The sequence below is a fragment of the Helianthus annuus genome, chromosome 8, assembly GCF_002127325.2.
Source record: "Helianthus annuus cultivar XRQ/B chromosome 8, HanXRQr2.0-SUNRISE, whole genome shotgun sequence".
Taxonomy (NCBI): Eukaryota; Viridiplantae; Streptophyta; class Magnoliopsida; order Asterales; family Asteraceae; genus Helianthus; species Helianthus annuus.
This window is the reverse complement of record NC_035440.2, coordinates 73,673,540-73,690,587: the sequence shown is the minus strand read 5'-3', so window position 1 is coordinate 73,690,587 and position 17,048 is coordinate 73,673,540. Positions and strand designations below refer to the sequence as shown.

At 34.7% G+C, this 17,048-nt stretch overlaps 1 protein-coding gene and 1 long non-coding RNA gene across 2 annotated transcripts; both read left to right on the top strand.

Moving 5' to 3' along the window:
• Positions 1-2,077: 2,077 nt before the first annotated feature.
• On the top strand, positions 2,078-2,430 carry LOC110870137. Its single transcript, XR_004865156.1, has 3 exons — positions 2,078-2,157; positions 2,238-2,299; positions 2,366-2,430. It is a non-coding gene; the product is annotated as an uncharacterized LOC110870137 (long non-coding RNA).
• Positions 2,431-13,616: 11,186 nt separating this feature from the next.
• Positions 13,617-16,124, top strand: LOC110870138. The gene is made up of 3 exons (XM_022119339.1): positions 13,617-14,739; positions 14,872-15,483; positions 16,039-16,124. The coding sequence occupies exons 1-3, from the start codon at positions 13,617-13,619 to the stop codon at positions 16,122-16,124; spliced, it is 1,821 nt and encodes a 606-aa protein (XP_021975031.1).
• Positions 16,125-17,048: the final 924 nt, after the last annotated feature.

The following is a 17,048-nucleotide window of genomic DNA, read 5'->3' as shown; positions in this document are numbered from 1 at the left end:
AATAAACATTAGTTTTTTTTTGAAAGACACTTTATGGCATAAGCCATAATGGGTCAAAAGAGTTGAGAAATGGGTTATAAGTAAACGACCATACGGTGTAAACCGTAATGAGTCACTTTGATGAGATGGAAACAAATATCATCTTGCAGAAATAAACGGACATTTAGACCACATGGTCAAAAGGTGAAGATATCACCCTTTGACAATATCGACTAATGATTACCGTTGAGCTATATGATTTCAGGATTCTATATAGAATGGATATTTGCATCGCTATTAATTAGTGATTTCTAAATCAAGGTATTAAAACGGGTTAATGCATTAACCCGAGCCAGGTATGTAAAGTGGTCCAACTCATCATTTAGAAAATGAGGTTCTCTAAGAGTTAAATAAGGTCAAAGTTTGATAATCGGTTATTTTAAAGGTAGACCGAATAATTTAAGTTATAATCGTATCGTTTTAGAGACATATGGTTTCTAAACAAGGTTATGGCTAAAAGATCGGATTTTGGGTCAAACAAGTATCTAAAAGTCCTTCGTCGTAAAAGAAGGACCAAAATTGACCAAAACGCCCTTGTAGGCTAAATTGAACAAACAACACTTAAGGGTTGTTTGGAAACGAGTTTTATGGTTGAATAAATATTTAAAATAAGTATAGAAATCGAATGGTATAAATCTTTAGTCAAAAGACTCTATATGAGGTTTTTGCCGTAACATGATAATCCGAGGAGTAAGGCTTGGAACAAATATATCTCCACATTAAATCCTCCACACATATAGTTGTGGTGGAAGATCATACGATAAATATTGCGAAAATAGGATGCTAGAAATAAACAAGTATGAATTATGCAGAAAAGTGCTTAAATACCCTTAACGGGTCAAAACAAGCATTTAAGTACAAATGGGTTTAAGAATATACATAAACTCGTGAATTGAACCTAATATGATAGACAATATTGAAATTTTAAGATTTATGTGAATTTGGGATCAAACAAACATGTTTGTTTGATAAACGCATGAACGGGTCAAAACTTTGTAAAAAGGCATTAAGTCGAAAACTTAAAGGTCTGAAATTTTGTTATGCCGGATGTTGGATTTAAACTCCATAAGATAGAGAATTAAATTACGGACGCATAGGAAAAAGAATCGGGTAAAACGGATTAAAAACGAGAGAGTTATGCTCGTTTCCGTGAAATCAGGTCATGCTGGGAATATGCAGCAACAGTTTAAGCAGCTTGCTGTGAAAAAGGGGGCTAGGCGTCACGCGACACCCCTAGGCGTCACGCGACGCCCCCTAATTCCGAAAAATTGTTAAATTTTGTTTGTTTAACCCATGTAACTTGTTTAAACTTATTATTTAACTACCGAAACTAACTTTTAAGTTGGTTTTGGATCTTAGGTGAATGTCAAGAGTGCCCGGATGAAGATCAAGCTCGATGAAGAACCGAACACGAGATTAAAGCTTCCGCACGGCGTTATGTCGTATCTTTTAAACGAAGAATTCAATTACATTGAGTTGTTCTATTTTTTTAAATTGTAAAAGTTTTAGTAAACTCGTATTGTCATACGTACGTGTAATCGTATAAACATGTATTTATACAAAACTTATATAAAATATTGTATTAAACAAGCAAGGGTGTTACACTCATAGGGTAAAGTCAGCAGCCGAGATATGTATTTTATCCTTAATCATGACGAGATATGTATTAACTGCTACATAACATGTGCTAAAAATAGTGTAACTTATCATCAGGACAAACAAAAGCTGGAATGACATCAGCAGCCTAGAGCATTACAGAGAGTCTTCGTCGCACGAGGCAATTGATGGTTCAGGTAGTTAATCATAAACATTTATTTTCTGTGTAACTTATGATTATTTACAAACAAATTTTCAAAAAAATATAAAATGGATGTTTACAGGAGGTTGAACGGAGTGGAAGCACACTTATGGCTTTTGGTTAGTCTTATCTTCATATTTTATTTTATTTTGTTTTAGTGTGGTGGTTATAATGAAGACGTTGATATGATTTTTGTGTTTGGATGTGCGTTTTGAAATAATTAAAAGCAGAAACTGTTTATCACTCACAGGGTAAAGTCAGTGTCAATGGCCAAATTTACTTCACAGGAAGTTAGTGCCCTTCAAGGAGGCAGAAATGCGGTAATATTTTTATATAATATACTAATAAATTTTTTCACAACTTGATGTTATAATATGACTCCTTAGGGTTGTGATATCAGAGTGCGAAGGAAATTTATTTCAAAGAATGGGATCCTCAACGACAATCTTTCCCAGACAGTAGGTCTGTAATTAATTAATATACTGTATTATGATAATAGTTCAATTCTGAATTCGATCCATGTGACAGTAATGTTGAGAGGCTTCGGGACATCATTAAACATGTGTATGTGGATAGAAGATATTCTGATTTGAAATACCCTGAGGTCCCGGTTAATGAGTTAGAAGTTGGATCATTTATCTTGGTCAAAGTTGGAGAGTCGGTCCCTGTAGATTGCGAAGTTTTCAAAGGTAGGTCAACAATCATAATTGAGCATTTGACCGGTGAAGTGAAACCAGTAGAAATCGACGTCAGTGACAACATTCCTGGCGGCGCAAGAAATATAGACGGTATGATGATTCTCAAGGCATTGCTTCTCAACTATTTTAATCTCTTTGTATGTATGAATTGTGGGCCACGTATTCGAAAATAATCTTAACTACGAGTGCTATGTGACAGACAAAGCTGACAGAAGAAGCTCAACATAGGAAACCGAAGCTTCAAAGGTGGTTGGATCAGTCTGGTGAGAATTACAGCAATGCAGTTATCATTCTTTCAGTTGCGATTGCCCTCATTGGCCTTGTGAGACTAGCTCGGAAAGTAGTATGGGGTAAGATCTGTATAATTTTTTTTTTTTTAAATTATAATTCACCATGATTTTTTGGATGCTTATTTGTGTGGACGGACTTGGTTGGATACAGGGAAATATGCTCAAGTGACGAATAATCCCGAGAATGATGGGTGCATCAATGCAGTTTTGCTTGTGTAGTACAATGCTTGGTTTACAGTATTTTCAAAAAGTTGTTTTAAATTTAATGTACTGTATGGTATGGAATTTTGTTGGTGATGTAATGGTATGATTGCATGGTTGGAAAAGATTATTTAGTCGTCTTTACTCTTGAAACAGTTTTGTGAATGCATAGTTGATACATCTTCCACCAACTCCATATACAGTGATTGATGCATCTGTTGACTTTGGTCAAAAGATGGATGAAAACAGATGCTTGAAACCACTGTTGGGTTAAAGCAGTGTTTTATGGAGAAAACAATGGTTGCCTTTTTTTTGCAAACAATTGTTTGACTTTGGTCAAACAGACTTTGGTTAACAGTCGTTTGACCTTAGTCAAACAGTGGTTTGACCAAGGTCAAACGACTGTTGACCAAGTCTGTTTGACCAAAGTCAAACCACTGTTTGCAAAAAAAGGAAACCATTGTTTGACCCTGGACAAACAGTGGTTTGACTTTGGACAAACAGAATTTGGTCAAACAGACTTTTGCTCAAACAGACTTTGGTGAAATAGTGGTTTGACTTTTAGGTAAATTAGTTTTCTATTTTTATGCATTTAGTGGTTTACTACAGCTGGAAGTTTTGTTTATGCTTATTTCTGAGAAGATACATTTAAATATGCATGAATTTTCTGTATGTAATAATATAATCAGTCATGTATATTTTCATTTGAAGAAACTGTAGAGTATTTGGACATTGATTTAGTTTGATTGTTGCTACTTGAAGTCATTATAAACTTATTTGAGTGTTAATTATATAGTTACGTTTTTTTTATCCATGGCAATATAGCTTTTTTTTACACCAAGGTGATCAGGATTGTGGTTTGTACAAAAGCCATTCCAGGATCGCTTTGAATTTGTGCTTCAATGAATACTTACGAAAATGTCAAAGCTGATTATCCGAAGAACCAAAATATTGTTTTTGGTGATGAACTTTTGTTTTGGATAGGAGAATCGAAATAGTCGTATGTAACTGATATATTACAATTTCTATAGACCTATCTATACTTTCTATTAATATGTGTTATGCATGGTTTCTAAGAAACCATCCGTGTTTGCACGCAGGTCTTACCCCTAGTACTATCTAATAAAAGAAACCAACAAATGAACACTTGTCATTTTTTTAGTCCATCTGCTCTTACTTAATTGTAAATAATTATTATTTTAAATTATTGAATTAAATATATGTTTCAAACATTTAAAAAATTAGGGATGTTTTATTAACTAAATATATATAAAGAAGATAGATGCGTATTGTTTAAATTTTAAATGGATTATGTTAGAGCTCCTTTTAAAGTAAAATAAAATTACTTCATATCCTTTTATATTAGATAAATAAGTAAAGATTTAATTTGGCTAAAAGCAAATTAGTTATGATTCGGTTTGTTAACTATATTTATGAACAATATAATTTAGTTATATGTATAGTTAATATATATATATATATATATATATATATATATATATTTCACTTTGGTATATAGAATTACATTTATTTAACCCGTCTAATATACATTATTTTTAAAGATATATATATTTTTTTATTATTTGGTATATAAAATTACATTTACTCAATCCGTACAATACATTGAGCTCTTAAAGATATAACTTTTTTATCATTTAGTATACAAAATTACATTTATTTAACCAACGTAATTTACATGGTTTTTAAAGATATTTTTTTATTATTTGGTATACAAAATTACATTTACTTAACCGTTATAATACATGGAGTTCTTAAAGGTATAATTTTTTTATTATTTAATATATAAAACTACGTTTATTTAAAATGGGTAATAATGAGATTTTAAAGATAAATTATTTTATTATTTTGTATATAAAAATTATATTTATTCAACTTGTGTAATACACGAGGTTATAACCTAGTTGAGTTAATATTGTAACCTGTTATAAGTGAAATTACTTGTACTTTTAAAATTATATAACTTGTGAACATTCTTTTTATGATTTAGGGTGTGTTTAAAAAAGTAAATGATAAACTTCCTTTGAGTTACAGTGTTAAAATAAATTTCTACTAGGACTCCCCGGTTAAAATATTATGGTTCCGACAACGTCTCTGGATGATTTTATGACTAGATATAAAAAAAAGACAACTCATATAGAAAAACTTTATTTATGTATATTGTACTTTTATTATGCATCTATAATGTTATTTCACGTATTTTTGTTGATTATATTAAAGTTGGTTTGATTATCTTTTTTTTTTTTTTTTTTTAATATGACCACACACAAAGTGGATAAAAAAATATTATATAATGATAAGCAAACCCTTAAAAAGGTTTTGAACCCATGAAAATTTTTCTGAGCCAGCCACCGAATATAATTATCTGAAACACATTCAAGGGCGAAGTATAGAAGGGGCTCGAGGGGGCGCCCGACCCTCCCGAACTTTTCGCTCAGTAGTGCTATTTATGTAATTTTCGTATAGAAACTTTTGGGTATATACGTTTTCGACCGTATAGAAACTTTTGGGTATATACGTTTTCGACCCCCTGGTTCTATAGAAATTTTTGGGTATATACGTTTTCGACCACCCGTCATTTGGGTCAAGCTTCACCACTGATTTTATTAAAACTACCCCACGATTTACTTCATATTTTATATAAAGTGACGTTCTATTTTCATCATTCTAAAAATATAGTATAATGATTTATAGAATCCTATATATACCCATACATCATACTTATTTTTATCTACATTTTTATAAAAGTTCTATTCAAAATCGAGCGGGTCAAATATATTAGTTTATTGTACTTTACTAGTTATGAAACGAACCGACACCATCCAAACAACATCAGTACCGATGTATGTTTTTGTGGTATTCTCGACGTTTCACCCAAATTTCGTTGTAAAATTGAGTTGTATTTGCAATAAAATACCTTTTTGATATCGTTAACTATAGCGAGTGCCGGTAACGTGAGGAACGAAATGATACCGCACCAACCAGGGGCGGATGTATGTAGTGGTTAGGGTTTGCCCGGGCTACACCTCAACTTTGTCGGCGGGGTGTAAAACTAGTGCAGTTTTTTTTTTCGTTTTATATATCGGGATACCCTATTGAATATTAGGGTACCCTAGGTCCAATTTTTTTTTGGCTAACCCTGAATTTTTCTTCTAGATCCACCACTAGTCCCAACAATATTAATACCATGTTGATTCCAACTAATGTTTTAAAACCGGTAAATACCGGCCGGTTATACCGGTATACCGTTTTCAGATGTAAATCCGGTACGAAACGCCCCGGTAAATAAGTGAAACGGCATAAGGTTTGTACCGGCGGTAAAATCCGGTATACCGGTTTGAAACGTAATACCGGTACCGGCCCAGGGTTATTTTAGTTTTGGTTGTTACTTATTTTTATTATATATGTTATTTATCTTACGTAATTATTATATATTATGATTATTCGTAACTAAAAGTTCTTATTTAATATTGTATGAAACGAAAATAGTTATCCTCTAGTTGATGAGGATGTCGATAATAGTGAATTTCATCTTTTATGCGATCGTGAACTTTATTCAACACCCAAATGGCTTAAACATATAATACACTTTCACTTAAAAGAACTTGTTGGAAAATTGAATGATTTCCGATTATCTTTTGGATTATTTTTTATTAGGATTCACTTTTGGATTATCTTTTAATATGTAATCATGTATTTTTGGATTAACTTTTGAGTTGATGTTGTAATTTATGAAATTATAGAGTTAGCTAGTCAACCCGGTTGAACCACTCGGTACAACCTGGTTCAACCGGTTGAACCATTTTTTAGCCTAATCCGGTTTGATTTAAAAACCGGTTTTTAAAACATTGATTCCAACCGAAAACATTGGTACTAGAATAGTATCCATCAGTTGCGATTGCCGGTACTGTATTGTTAGATCATGCGTAGTGGTAAGGGTGAATAATGCGGCAGTAAAGTCAGCAAGGTGCATTATTGGGCGTTTTTCTAAAATGGGTGTAATAGGGATGTGGGCATTATGTTAAAGGGTGTAAAGAATTAAATAAAAATAAAAAAACCAAAAAAAAAAAAAACTATTGGACTAAAAATGGAAGATTAAATGCTATTGACCAAACAAAACTCTTTAAAGCGTGATTCAAAACACGCATGGTTTTTTTTTTTTGCCAGATCACGCCCAAGAGGGTGGAGGATTGGTGTTTTCAGGCGTGTTTGGGGTTTTTTTTGTTGAAAAAATCACGCCCACTACGGACGGTCTTACCGACCAAATACTTCGATAACGCCCTAAAAATACCACTAGTTTATATTTAAGATGTGTGTTTGACTTCTATGTGGTTGGTGAGTTAAATTTAAATACTACAAGTTGGTTCGATTGACCATATGAGGCTGAGCTTAAACCGAGTATGGTTTGCAACTTGACGAATATAATTACCATAGTCTATGAATCTGCAGGTATAATAATAAAAATTTATATATTTATATATTTAACGGCAGGGGGTAAAATTGGGACAGAACATCAACGTTGGGGGGGGGGGGGAATTGCAATTATTTCATTAGAGGGGTCAGAGTGCCAATTGGCCTAAACCCCAGAGAGTAAAATTGCAGTTTACTCTAATAAAAATTTATATATTTATTTATTTATTAAATAAGTAGGGCGGAAATTATGGAATCAAATGGACAAAAATAGGGTTTTCGATTTTCTATTAGCTCGTTGAACTTTGCTTTGGCTATCAGTTGTAAACCACATTAAGGTCAAATGTATTAGAATTATAAAAAAATGCACCGACTTAATATTCTAAAATAAACCGACTATGTGTGGGGTAATGGTTAAGACATGATTCGCCACATAGGAACATAAATGGACGGCTACACCATCCACTTGACTGGATCCACAATGGTTCATGTGGATTAAATCATGACAACCATGATACTTTTTTTCATTTTCCAAGATTTCCTTTATTTTTTCTTTAGACAAAAATAAATTAAAATAAATAAGGGTATAGTGGTTTAGGTTATGACCACATCCTTAGGATAGTGGCTTTCGATGGTGGATTTGAGGTGAGTAACAAACGAACTGTCTAAAAATGGAAGATTTCAAAAAATATAAACGATTCGAATAATGCTTTAGCAATAAAAGGAACGTTTTACAAAAATGGTTCTAAAATGACGCTTTAAAAAATTAACTGTCTTAAAAATGAACGACTTTAAAAAATGAATTGTTAAAAGACATATGATTTTAAAAAGAATGGTAAAAAACGAACTGCTCAATTTAAAAAAAAAACGAAGGACTTAAAAAAGAACGATTTTAAAAACAAACAGTTTAAAAAGAAACGATTTTAAATACGATAGACAGTTTTAAAAAGGTTAAAAACAATTTCTTTTTAAAACGGCATATATAAAAAAATAAATTGTTAAAGAAATATGTGTTTATTTGTATATTTAAAATTTATTTTGTTTTTTATAATCGTAAAATAAAAAAATTAAGTAATTACAAAAATATAAAAATAATAAAAGAACTTTATAACTTACATAAACAACCACTAAGCTATAAAAGAACCAAAATACCCTTAAGCTTAACTAGAGAAAAGTAGCATTGTTAGTGTTAGGGATTAAAACCGTTATAAAATGCAACCTCAGGGTCTAATATTTTAAAAGATTTTTTTTTGACTGGAAGGGTTAAACTATGGGCCAAAATAGTAATTTACTCTTATTATTATTTGGTTTCCGTTTTTTAACACCCCCATGGGGTGGAAGATAGATTCACATGTGAACCAACTACCTGTTGATTCATATCACTACCGTCTACCACATGTTCAGATTCATGGGAAGCGAATATGATGTGAAAACAATGTCTATGAAGGTATTTCTTGTGAAAACTTGCAGCGGATCAACACTAGACTGTTTGTCATATATATGAAGTCATCTACAAAGATTGAAAAGTTGGGATGAAATCTTATCATAATTCTTATCCTTAATATCCATTTTGTAATGCGTCGGTAATCATTAACAATGATTACAATTTGTTTTAAAGATTTACTTATACATGTTAGTAATCCGTGGATAATTATTATTAAAATAATGACAAAGAATTAAGAAAAAATGGACTTGTGACGTATTCGTAGATTATTTATGGTAAATTTTTACCTAAAATAGGAACAAATCTGGTAAATTTTTTACTAAAAAATCGTTTTCATTTTAAAAAAAGATATGCGCAGACTCTTCAGTCCGCGTCGCACAGATCACGGCAGACATTGTCATCTGCAGACTGTTTTTTTTTTCCCGAAGACGTTTCAATAAAAAATGTTTGCGCGAGATCTTCTTGTTGCAGACTTGGTGCAGCTACTTTAATTAAGATCTTCTAATGTCTGCAGAGGGTTAAACACCACCACCCACCACCATCGTCTACCACCGTCGTCCACCACCACTAGGGGTGTTCAGAATTCGTTTCGAATTCGAAAAATTCGAAATTCGTTTAAATTCAATTCGATTATCAAGAATTCGTTTCGATTATAAGAATTCGAATTCGCATTCGATTCAATTCGAGTCAAGTAAATCGAATACGAATTTATAATTTCAAATTCGATTCGATTCGAAATCCGAATAAAAATTATATATTTTTTATTATTTTTATATATAATACTTATGTAACTTTTATTAGGCTATACTATAAAATATTTTCAAAATTTATTCCAAGTATTAAAATTACCCATTACCAAACCAACTACATGTCCCATAACTAAAACTTAAGTAACAAATCTATCAATAGATTTCTAACCCTAAATATATTAACTTGTAATGTGAAGTGGTTATTCCTGACTTCTCGTTTTGAATTTCATGATACTTTATTTGGAACTGTTTTAATATGATTTCGAGCTTTATGGTTACTTTAAAATTTCTATTTCATTTTGATAGTTTTTTACATGTTTTTAAAGAATCTAAATAAAATCGAATTTATTCGAATTCGATTCGAATTCGAATTTTTAATCGAATACGAATTGGGTTTTTTATTCGAATACGAATTCGAGTCGAATTTGGTAGATTTTAATCGAATTCGAGTCGAATACGAATTCAAGGGAAAATAAAAATTATTCGAATAATTCGAAAATTCGATATTCGATTCCATGAACACCCCTAACCATCACCCGTACACCACTACTAGTTTATTTTAGAAGTCTACATACGTTAAAAAAAATAACTTTCTTCTTACTGATTGTAGAGGTTTGATCCACTTTTTCTTCTGTAAATGTCTGTAGATAAGGTCCACAAACTGAAAAGATTTTACCTCTTAAAATACAAACTGCACACTAATTCAAATGGCTTCTTTGCAACCTTGCATATCTTACTAATTCAAATGGCTTCTTTACAAAGTCAACTGTGCTAGGAATACTAACATGTCCCCCTTCTAAAAATAGATTCTTTATAGAGTTGTTGGATACATGATCTTATTATAATATATTTCTTTGACGATTGATGATGAAAATGATTAAAAACATATTGATGCATTTTTTAGTGTTAAATTTGCATACCATATGGATTAAACCTATGACCTCCTACTACCCTAAACCTTATCTAATTAACCATCACCACTAGACTATTCCTAAATAGATAAAAAAAACATTGATGTATTATATATCATTTTAATTAGGTACTAGCGGACTCCACACTCGATACGTCCGAAATTCGGTGTTAGTTAGTGTTAGTTTGGGTTGTTACGTCACTATCACAGTATCGATACTCAATATAGTTTACAATACCAAATTTGAATACAAATACACTCAAAAGGAAAACCAAAATAGTAAAGGCGTCTCTGTACCTTAATGTCGAGATAAAAAATTAAACAGACATTTGTATTCAATTTTTAAAAAAAGAAATGTTAAAAAAACGCAGGTTATTATTAAAAAATTAAATTAAATGAAAACTAAATGTGATAAAGGTATATATTATAGAGTATGATATCTCATACTAAAAACACTATTAATATCTCATACTAAAAACACTATTAATGGCATATACAAAGTAATTATAAGATTTCATCAACCAAATCGAATGAGAGAGAGAAAAAGAGAGCTGATGTGGTTTTACCAGTGTGGTTCAGGCTATTGATGTTTCAATGGTACGATTTTTGGTTCAAGAAGGTGCCCCCTTCTAAAAATAGAAACTTTATAGAGTAGTTGGATACATGATCTTATTAGTATATATTTCTTTGACGATTGTTGATGAAAATGATTAAAAAAACATTGATGTATTTTTTTAATGGCTAAATTTGCACACCATAAGGATTGAACCTATGACCTCATACTACCCCAAACCTTATCTAATTCACTAACACCACTAGGCTATTCCAAAATGGATGAAAAACATTGATGTATTATATATCATTTTAATCAGGTACTTGCGGACTCCCCATCTATGCATCCGAAATTTGGTTTTAGTTAGTGTTAGCTCGGGTCGCTACGTCACTCTCACAGTATCGGTACTCAATTGTAACACCCCGAAAATATTAATGTTATAATTTAAATAAAATACTAGTAGTAAGTTAAGATAAAAGGCTATGAAAAATAACCTAGTTAGTAGAAATCTTAACAAAATATGACAAAGTATGATTGAAAACCCTTGATTTATAGCCCATGTATAATTGAGGGACCAAATGTGTCAATTCTGAAACTTAATTTACTAATAGTAAAATAACACACCAAACACACACCTAAGTGTGTGTTTGATCGATCAAAGCCAGGCAACAAGAGGGGATTTCCCTCAAACCCTAAAATTCACAAAAATCCATCAATTGAAGGTGCAAATCAAGTCCGAATTGAAATCTGAATATAGGGTTGTGATCATCTTGACTAAGAGATTGTAAGGTATGCAAAAATTTCATGATTTGGTTCTACCTTAGATTTTGGATAAAATCATAAGATTGAAATCTGGTCATGCATGATGTTTGTTTTACTTGAAATAGTGTATAAGGATGAACCCTAGTAGATTTCTTGTTGAAATTTGGTTTAATTCTTGTAAAATTCATGATCACCATTAGAGGTGATATGTGGGTTTTGTAGAAAGGTATGAAACAGTAGGATTTTGATGTTTCCTAGAGTAATTCAAGTTTTATGAACAAGAATTCAGAAATTATTGATGTAAAATTTAGCAAAATCGCTTAATTTGATGTTTGCCATGGCTAAATCATGAATGTTAAACTTAGTTAAAACTTGTAAGAAATTATGCACACAAGATGCTTGATAAAATGCCTAAAAGACATTGATCGACACAAATGTGGTGTTGGTAAAGTGACAAGCTTAATCATGAGCCGAATGGTTCTAATGATAAATTGGCTTGTATGTTTTAGGCAATACGAGTGAGGCGTCGGGAAGTCAAGCCGGTGCGGACGCTCGCCAAAAGGGAAAGCTCTAAGGTATGTAGTTGACGCTACTTTAATGATGATGATTTGGGTTTCTTACTTATGGGTGATAGATTGAACAATTTAGAATCATGTTGGTTGGTTGTCTAAAATGATGGACTTCATGATGACAACCCAGACGAGTAGATAAAAGATGGGTACAAACCGGGTAACGGAAGTACCCCATCCGTAGACCATAAGCCCGGGTGTGGGAAATGGGAAAAATATTAGAATCACGCAAACCGGTAATGGGAGCGTGTGTGTTGAAGCAAGGGATCCAAAATGGGTCGTACTTGTTGCGAGGAAATACCCCGTGCTGCACTTTGATGGCTGAGAAGTGCAGGAAATGTTTTAAACGGGTCAAAACAGCAAAAAGAAAGGAATTGCAGAGTCTATCGTAAATTACGGTATTACCGTAATTTACGGTGGAGGGCAAACTCTTACGGTGGTTTTCTCCTGGTTTACGGTGAAACCATAAACTCCCAGCGCCCACCGTAAATTACGGTGACCACCGTAATTTACGGTGGAGCCCTGCCAAAATTGTTTTGTTTTGCAAAAACGGTGTATATCGAATTCGTTTTACGCCACACTTATTTATATGAAAATTTAAGGATCCTAACATTATTGTTTTGTTAAAATTTCAGATTTCAAGTAAGTCAATCGAGCGGATGGTGATCAATACAAGACTTATGAACCGAACACTCTCAAGATGATGATTTTCACTTTTGTTTTAGAAGTTCTTTTTGAAAACTTTGTAATGAATGAATTACACAATTGTCCTTTAAGTTTAGTGGTTGTTCTCAAACACTTATGGACTAAATGTTTTAAATAATTATGAACTTTCTTATTTAGTCGGTTTAAAATATGACGTATTTTAAGTAGAGTGTTACAAGTTGGTATTCAGAGCTAAGGTTAAAGAGGATTGTGTTCGGTTCAAAGCTTGATCAACATCCGGTAAGAATTCATTTAAAGCAAATTAAATTTACAAAGATTAAAAAGGGTAATGATTTGTTGTGTATGGGAGGAGTATAGTGATATACTCGAACCCGGGAAGTACACTTAGTATAAATGATAAGGCAAAAGTTATATACTTGGCCGAATAATGAGTACGAAGTCTCATGTAAAGGCATGGGAGCGATTGAACAAGATTATTTATTGAATCATTTTAACATTTCAGTAAGAAGATGTCGGGAGGTGCTAGTGACAATGTTCTATCCCTCACTACCGACGAGTTGAAAGAGAAGATTGCCGAGGAAGTTGGTAGGGCCATCGAAGTCAGTCTACCAAGATTTGTGGAAAGAATGCAAAACACCTTACTTTCGACTATGGAAGAAAGAATTGGTGAACTAAGAGAAGACCTTACCAGTGATAGGGGCAAGGCTAAGGAAAAGAAAGGTTGTTCTTACAACAAGTTTATGGCGTGCAAGCCCCCGGTTTTCAATGGAGAGGTAGATCCAATTGCTTGTCAAAGGTGGATAAGCGATATTGAAGGTGTTTTCGAACGTACGCATTGTGATGAAAGTGACTTCGTGGCGTATGGAACTGGCCAACTTAGAGGCCAAGCCAAGGATTGGTGGGACAACCTCAGAAACGAAAGGGGTGTTGAAACAATAAGGGCGATGACTTGGGAAGCTTTCAAAGTACCATTCCTCAAACATCACAGCCCCAAGGCGGTGATAAATAAGATAAAGGAAGAATTCATGCAATTAAGGCAAAAGGGTGAAACCGTTGATAAGATTACGGGAATGTTCATGGATAAGCTCAAGTTTTGTGATGACTTGGTCAAAACTGAAGAACAGAAAATTTATTATTACCACACCATGCTTAGGGCTGAATATAGGGAGTTCATGACTCCCTCACATTATGAAAGCCTTACTGATATAATCAATGCGGCGCGGGAACGCGAGATTGAACTGAAAAGACAAGTTGAAAGAGGTGAAAGGAGGGCCTTGGATGAAAACCCGAGTCCCACAAAGAAGCCGAAGGTAGCTGAATCTTCGAAGAAAGGAAGTGCAAAAGGAGGATCTCCGAGTTGCAAAACATGTGGACGCACTCATAAAGGTGAATGCTATTTCAAGAATAAACCTTGCGTGGCATGTGGCAAGATAGGGCATGGGGTTGCAAATTGCCCCGACAAAGTAATGGTGTGCTATAAATGTTACCAACCGGGTCATAAAAAGTCAGAATGTCCGGAATTGGTGGGAAACAAAGAGAGTGCCGGTTCTAGGGATGAGACCCCAAAGGCTAAGGCAAGGTCGTTCCAAATCACTGCTGCGGAAGCAAAAATGGAACCCGATGTGGTTACAGGTATATTTACTATAAATTTGATCCCCGCACGTGTTTTATTTGATACAGGTGCGAATAAGTCTTTTGTTTCACATAGATTTATTCAAAACCCCATGTTTACATTAACAAAATTACCTATGCCAATGGAAGTAGAAGTAGGTAATAACAAATGTTTTCTTGTTTGTGATGTATGCCGGGAATGCAAATTGAATATCGATGGTGAGGAATACTCCATTGATTTAATACCCATGTCCATGGGTGAATTTCAAGTGGTCGTCGGAATGGATTGGCTATCCCGCTACCATGCTAAGGTGATATGCTTACGTAAGGAGATACACCTAACGTCTCCGAGCGGAAGGCGTGTCATCATTTATGGGGAGAAGGCTTGTAATCCCGTGATATGCTCAATAGTAGAAGCCCGCAAGTGTATACTACACGGGTGTAAGGCATATCTAACTTATGTGCGGGACGTCGAAAAAGAAATGCCCAAAATTGAAGACGTACCTGTGGTGCGTGAATTTAAAGATGTCTTTCCCGAGGATCTCCCGGGAATACCACCAGAGCGAGAAATAGAGTTCGGGATTGAACTAACCCCGGGTGCTAAACCGGTTGCTAAGGCACCGTATAGGTTGGCACCTTCGGAACTGCAAGAGTTAATGTCTCAGTTGCAAGATTTACTAGAGAAGGGATTCATCCGGCCTAGCGTGTCTCCTTGGGGGGCTCCCGTGTTATTTGTAAAGAAGAAAGACGGGAGCACGCGGATGTGTATTAATTACCGGGAGTTAAACAAACTCACGGTAAAGAATCGATACCCACTCCCGAGAATTGACGATTTATTCGATCAATTACAAGGCGCTAGCTGGTTTTCAAAAATCGATTTGAGATCGGGTTACCACCAATTGAGGGTGAAGGAAAGTGATGTACCAAAAACGGCATTCCGGACACGATACGGACATTTCGAGTTTCTCGTAATGTCGTTCGGATTAACGAATGCGCCCGCGGCCTTCATGGATCTCATGAACCGGGTATGCAAGCCGATGCTCGATAGATCGGTGATTGTTTTCATAGACGACATCCTCGTTTATTCAAGAAACGAGGCGGATCACGCTGACCATTTACGGGAAGTATTGGAAGTATTAAGGCGGGAAAGATTGTATGCTAAATTCTCAAAATGCGCCTTCTGGTTACGAGAGGTGCAATTCCTAGGGCACGTCATAAGTGCCAAAGGAATATTGGTGGATCCGTCAAAGGTGGAAGCGGTGTCAAAATGGAACCCTCCAAAGAATCCATCCGAAATTAGGAGTTTCTTGGGGTTGGCAGGTTACTATCGGAGATTCATTCAGGATTTCTCCAAGATCGCAACGCCGTTGACCAAATTGACCCGCAAGAATGAGAAGTTCGCCTAGGGAAGCGACCAAGAAAAGGCATTTCAGACATTAAAGGAAAAATTAACCTGTGCACCGGTGTTGACTTTACCGGATGGTACGGAGGATATGGTAGTTTACTCGGATGCATCGCACCTAGGCCTTGGGTGCGTACTAATGCAAAGGGGAAGGGTGATCGCCTACGCCTCTAGGCAACTTAAGCCGCATGAAACAAAGTACCCAACTCATGATCTCGAGTTGGCGGCCGTGGTCTTTGCCTTGAAAATCTGGAGGCATTACTTGTATGGTGTGAAAAGTACTATTTTCACTGACCATAAAAGTTTGAAGTACTTTTTCGATCAAAAAGAGTTAAATATGAGGCAGAGACGCTGGTTAGAAGTGGTGAAGGACTACGACTGCGAGATCCACTACCACCCCGGAAAGGCTAATGTGGTGGCGGATGCCCTTAGCCGAAAGGACGAATGCGTTCCAATACGAATATGATCTATGCAGTTAGTAGTAACTTCAGGTCTGCTCGACAGAATCCGAGAAGCCCAAACCGAAGCGTTAAGGGAAGAAAATTGGAAGAAAGAACGCATAAAAGGGATGGTAAAAGACCTTACGGAAGGAAGTAATGGGATGAAATGCCGAAATGATCGGATTTGGGTCCCAAACACATGTGGTGTTAAGAGCCTTTTGCTTGATGAGGCACATAAGTCTCGCTATTCGATTCATCCCGGGGCAACTAAGATGTATAGGGACTTGAAGCAAAACTATTGGTGGCCGGGGATGAAAAGGGATGTGGTTAAATACGTGGAGAAATGTTTGACTTGCTTACAAGTCAAAGCTGAGCATCAAAAACCCTACGGCAAGTTGCAACCATTAGATATTCCGGTTTGGAAGTGGGAACAAATTACAATGGACCTGCTAACCAAGCTGCCCAGAACTAGCCGTGGTTTCGATGCC

What these genes read in the sequence shown, in the direction of transcription:
- LOC110870138 (XM_022119339.1), top strand. Translation starts at nt 13,617, where the DNA reads ATGTCGGGAGGTGCTAGTGACAATGTTCTATCCCTCACTACCGACGAG. An exon ending in GGAACCCGATGTGGTTACAG is followed by an intron (nt 14,740 to 14,871) that starts GTATATTTACTA and finishes CAATGGAAGTAG; the next exon opens with AAGTAGGTAATAACAAATGT. An exon ending in AGACGGGAGCACGCGGATGT is followed by an intron (nt 15,484 to 16,038) that starts GTATTAATTACC and finishes TGGGGTTGGCAG; the next exon opens with GTTACTATCGGAGATTCATT.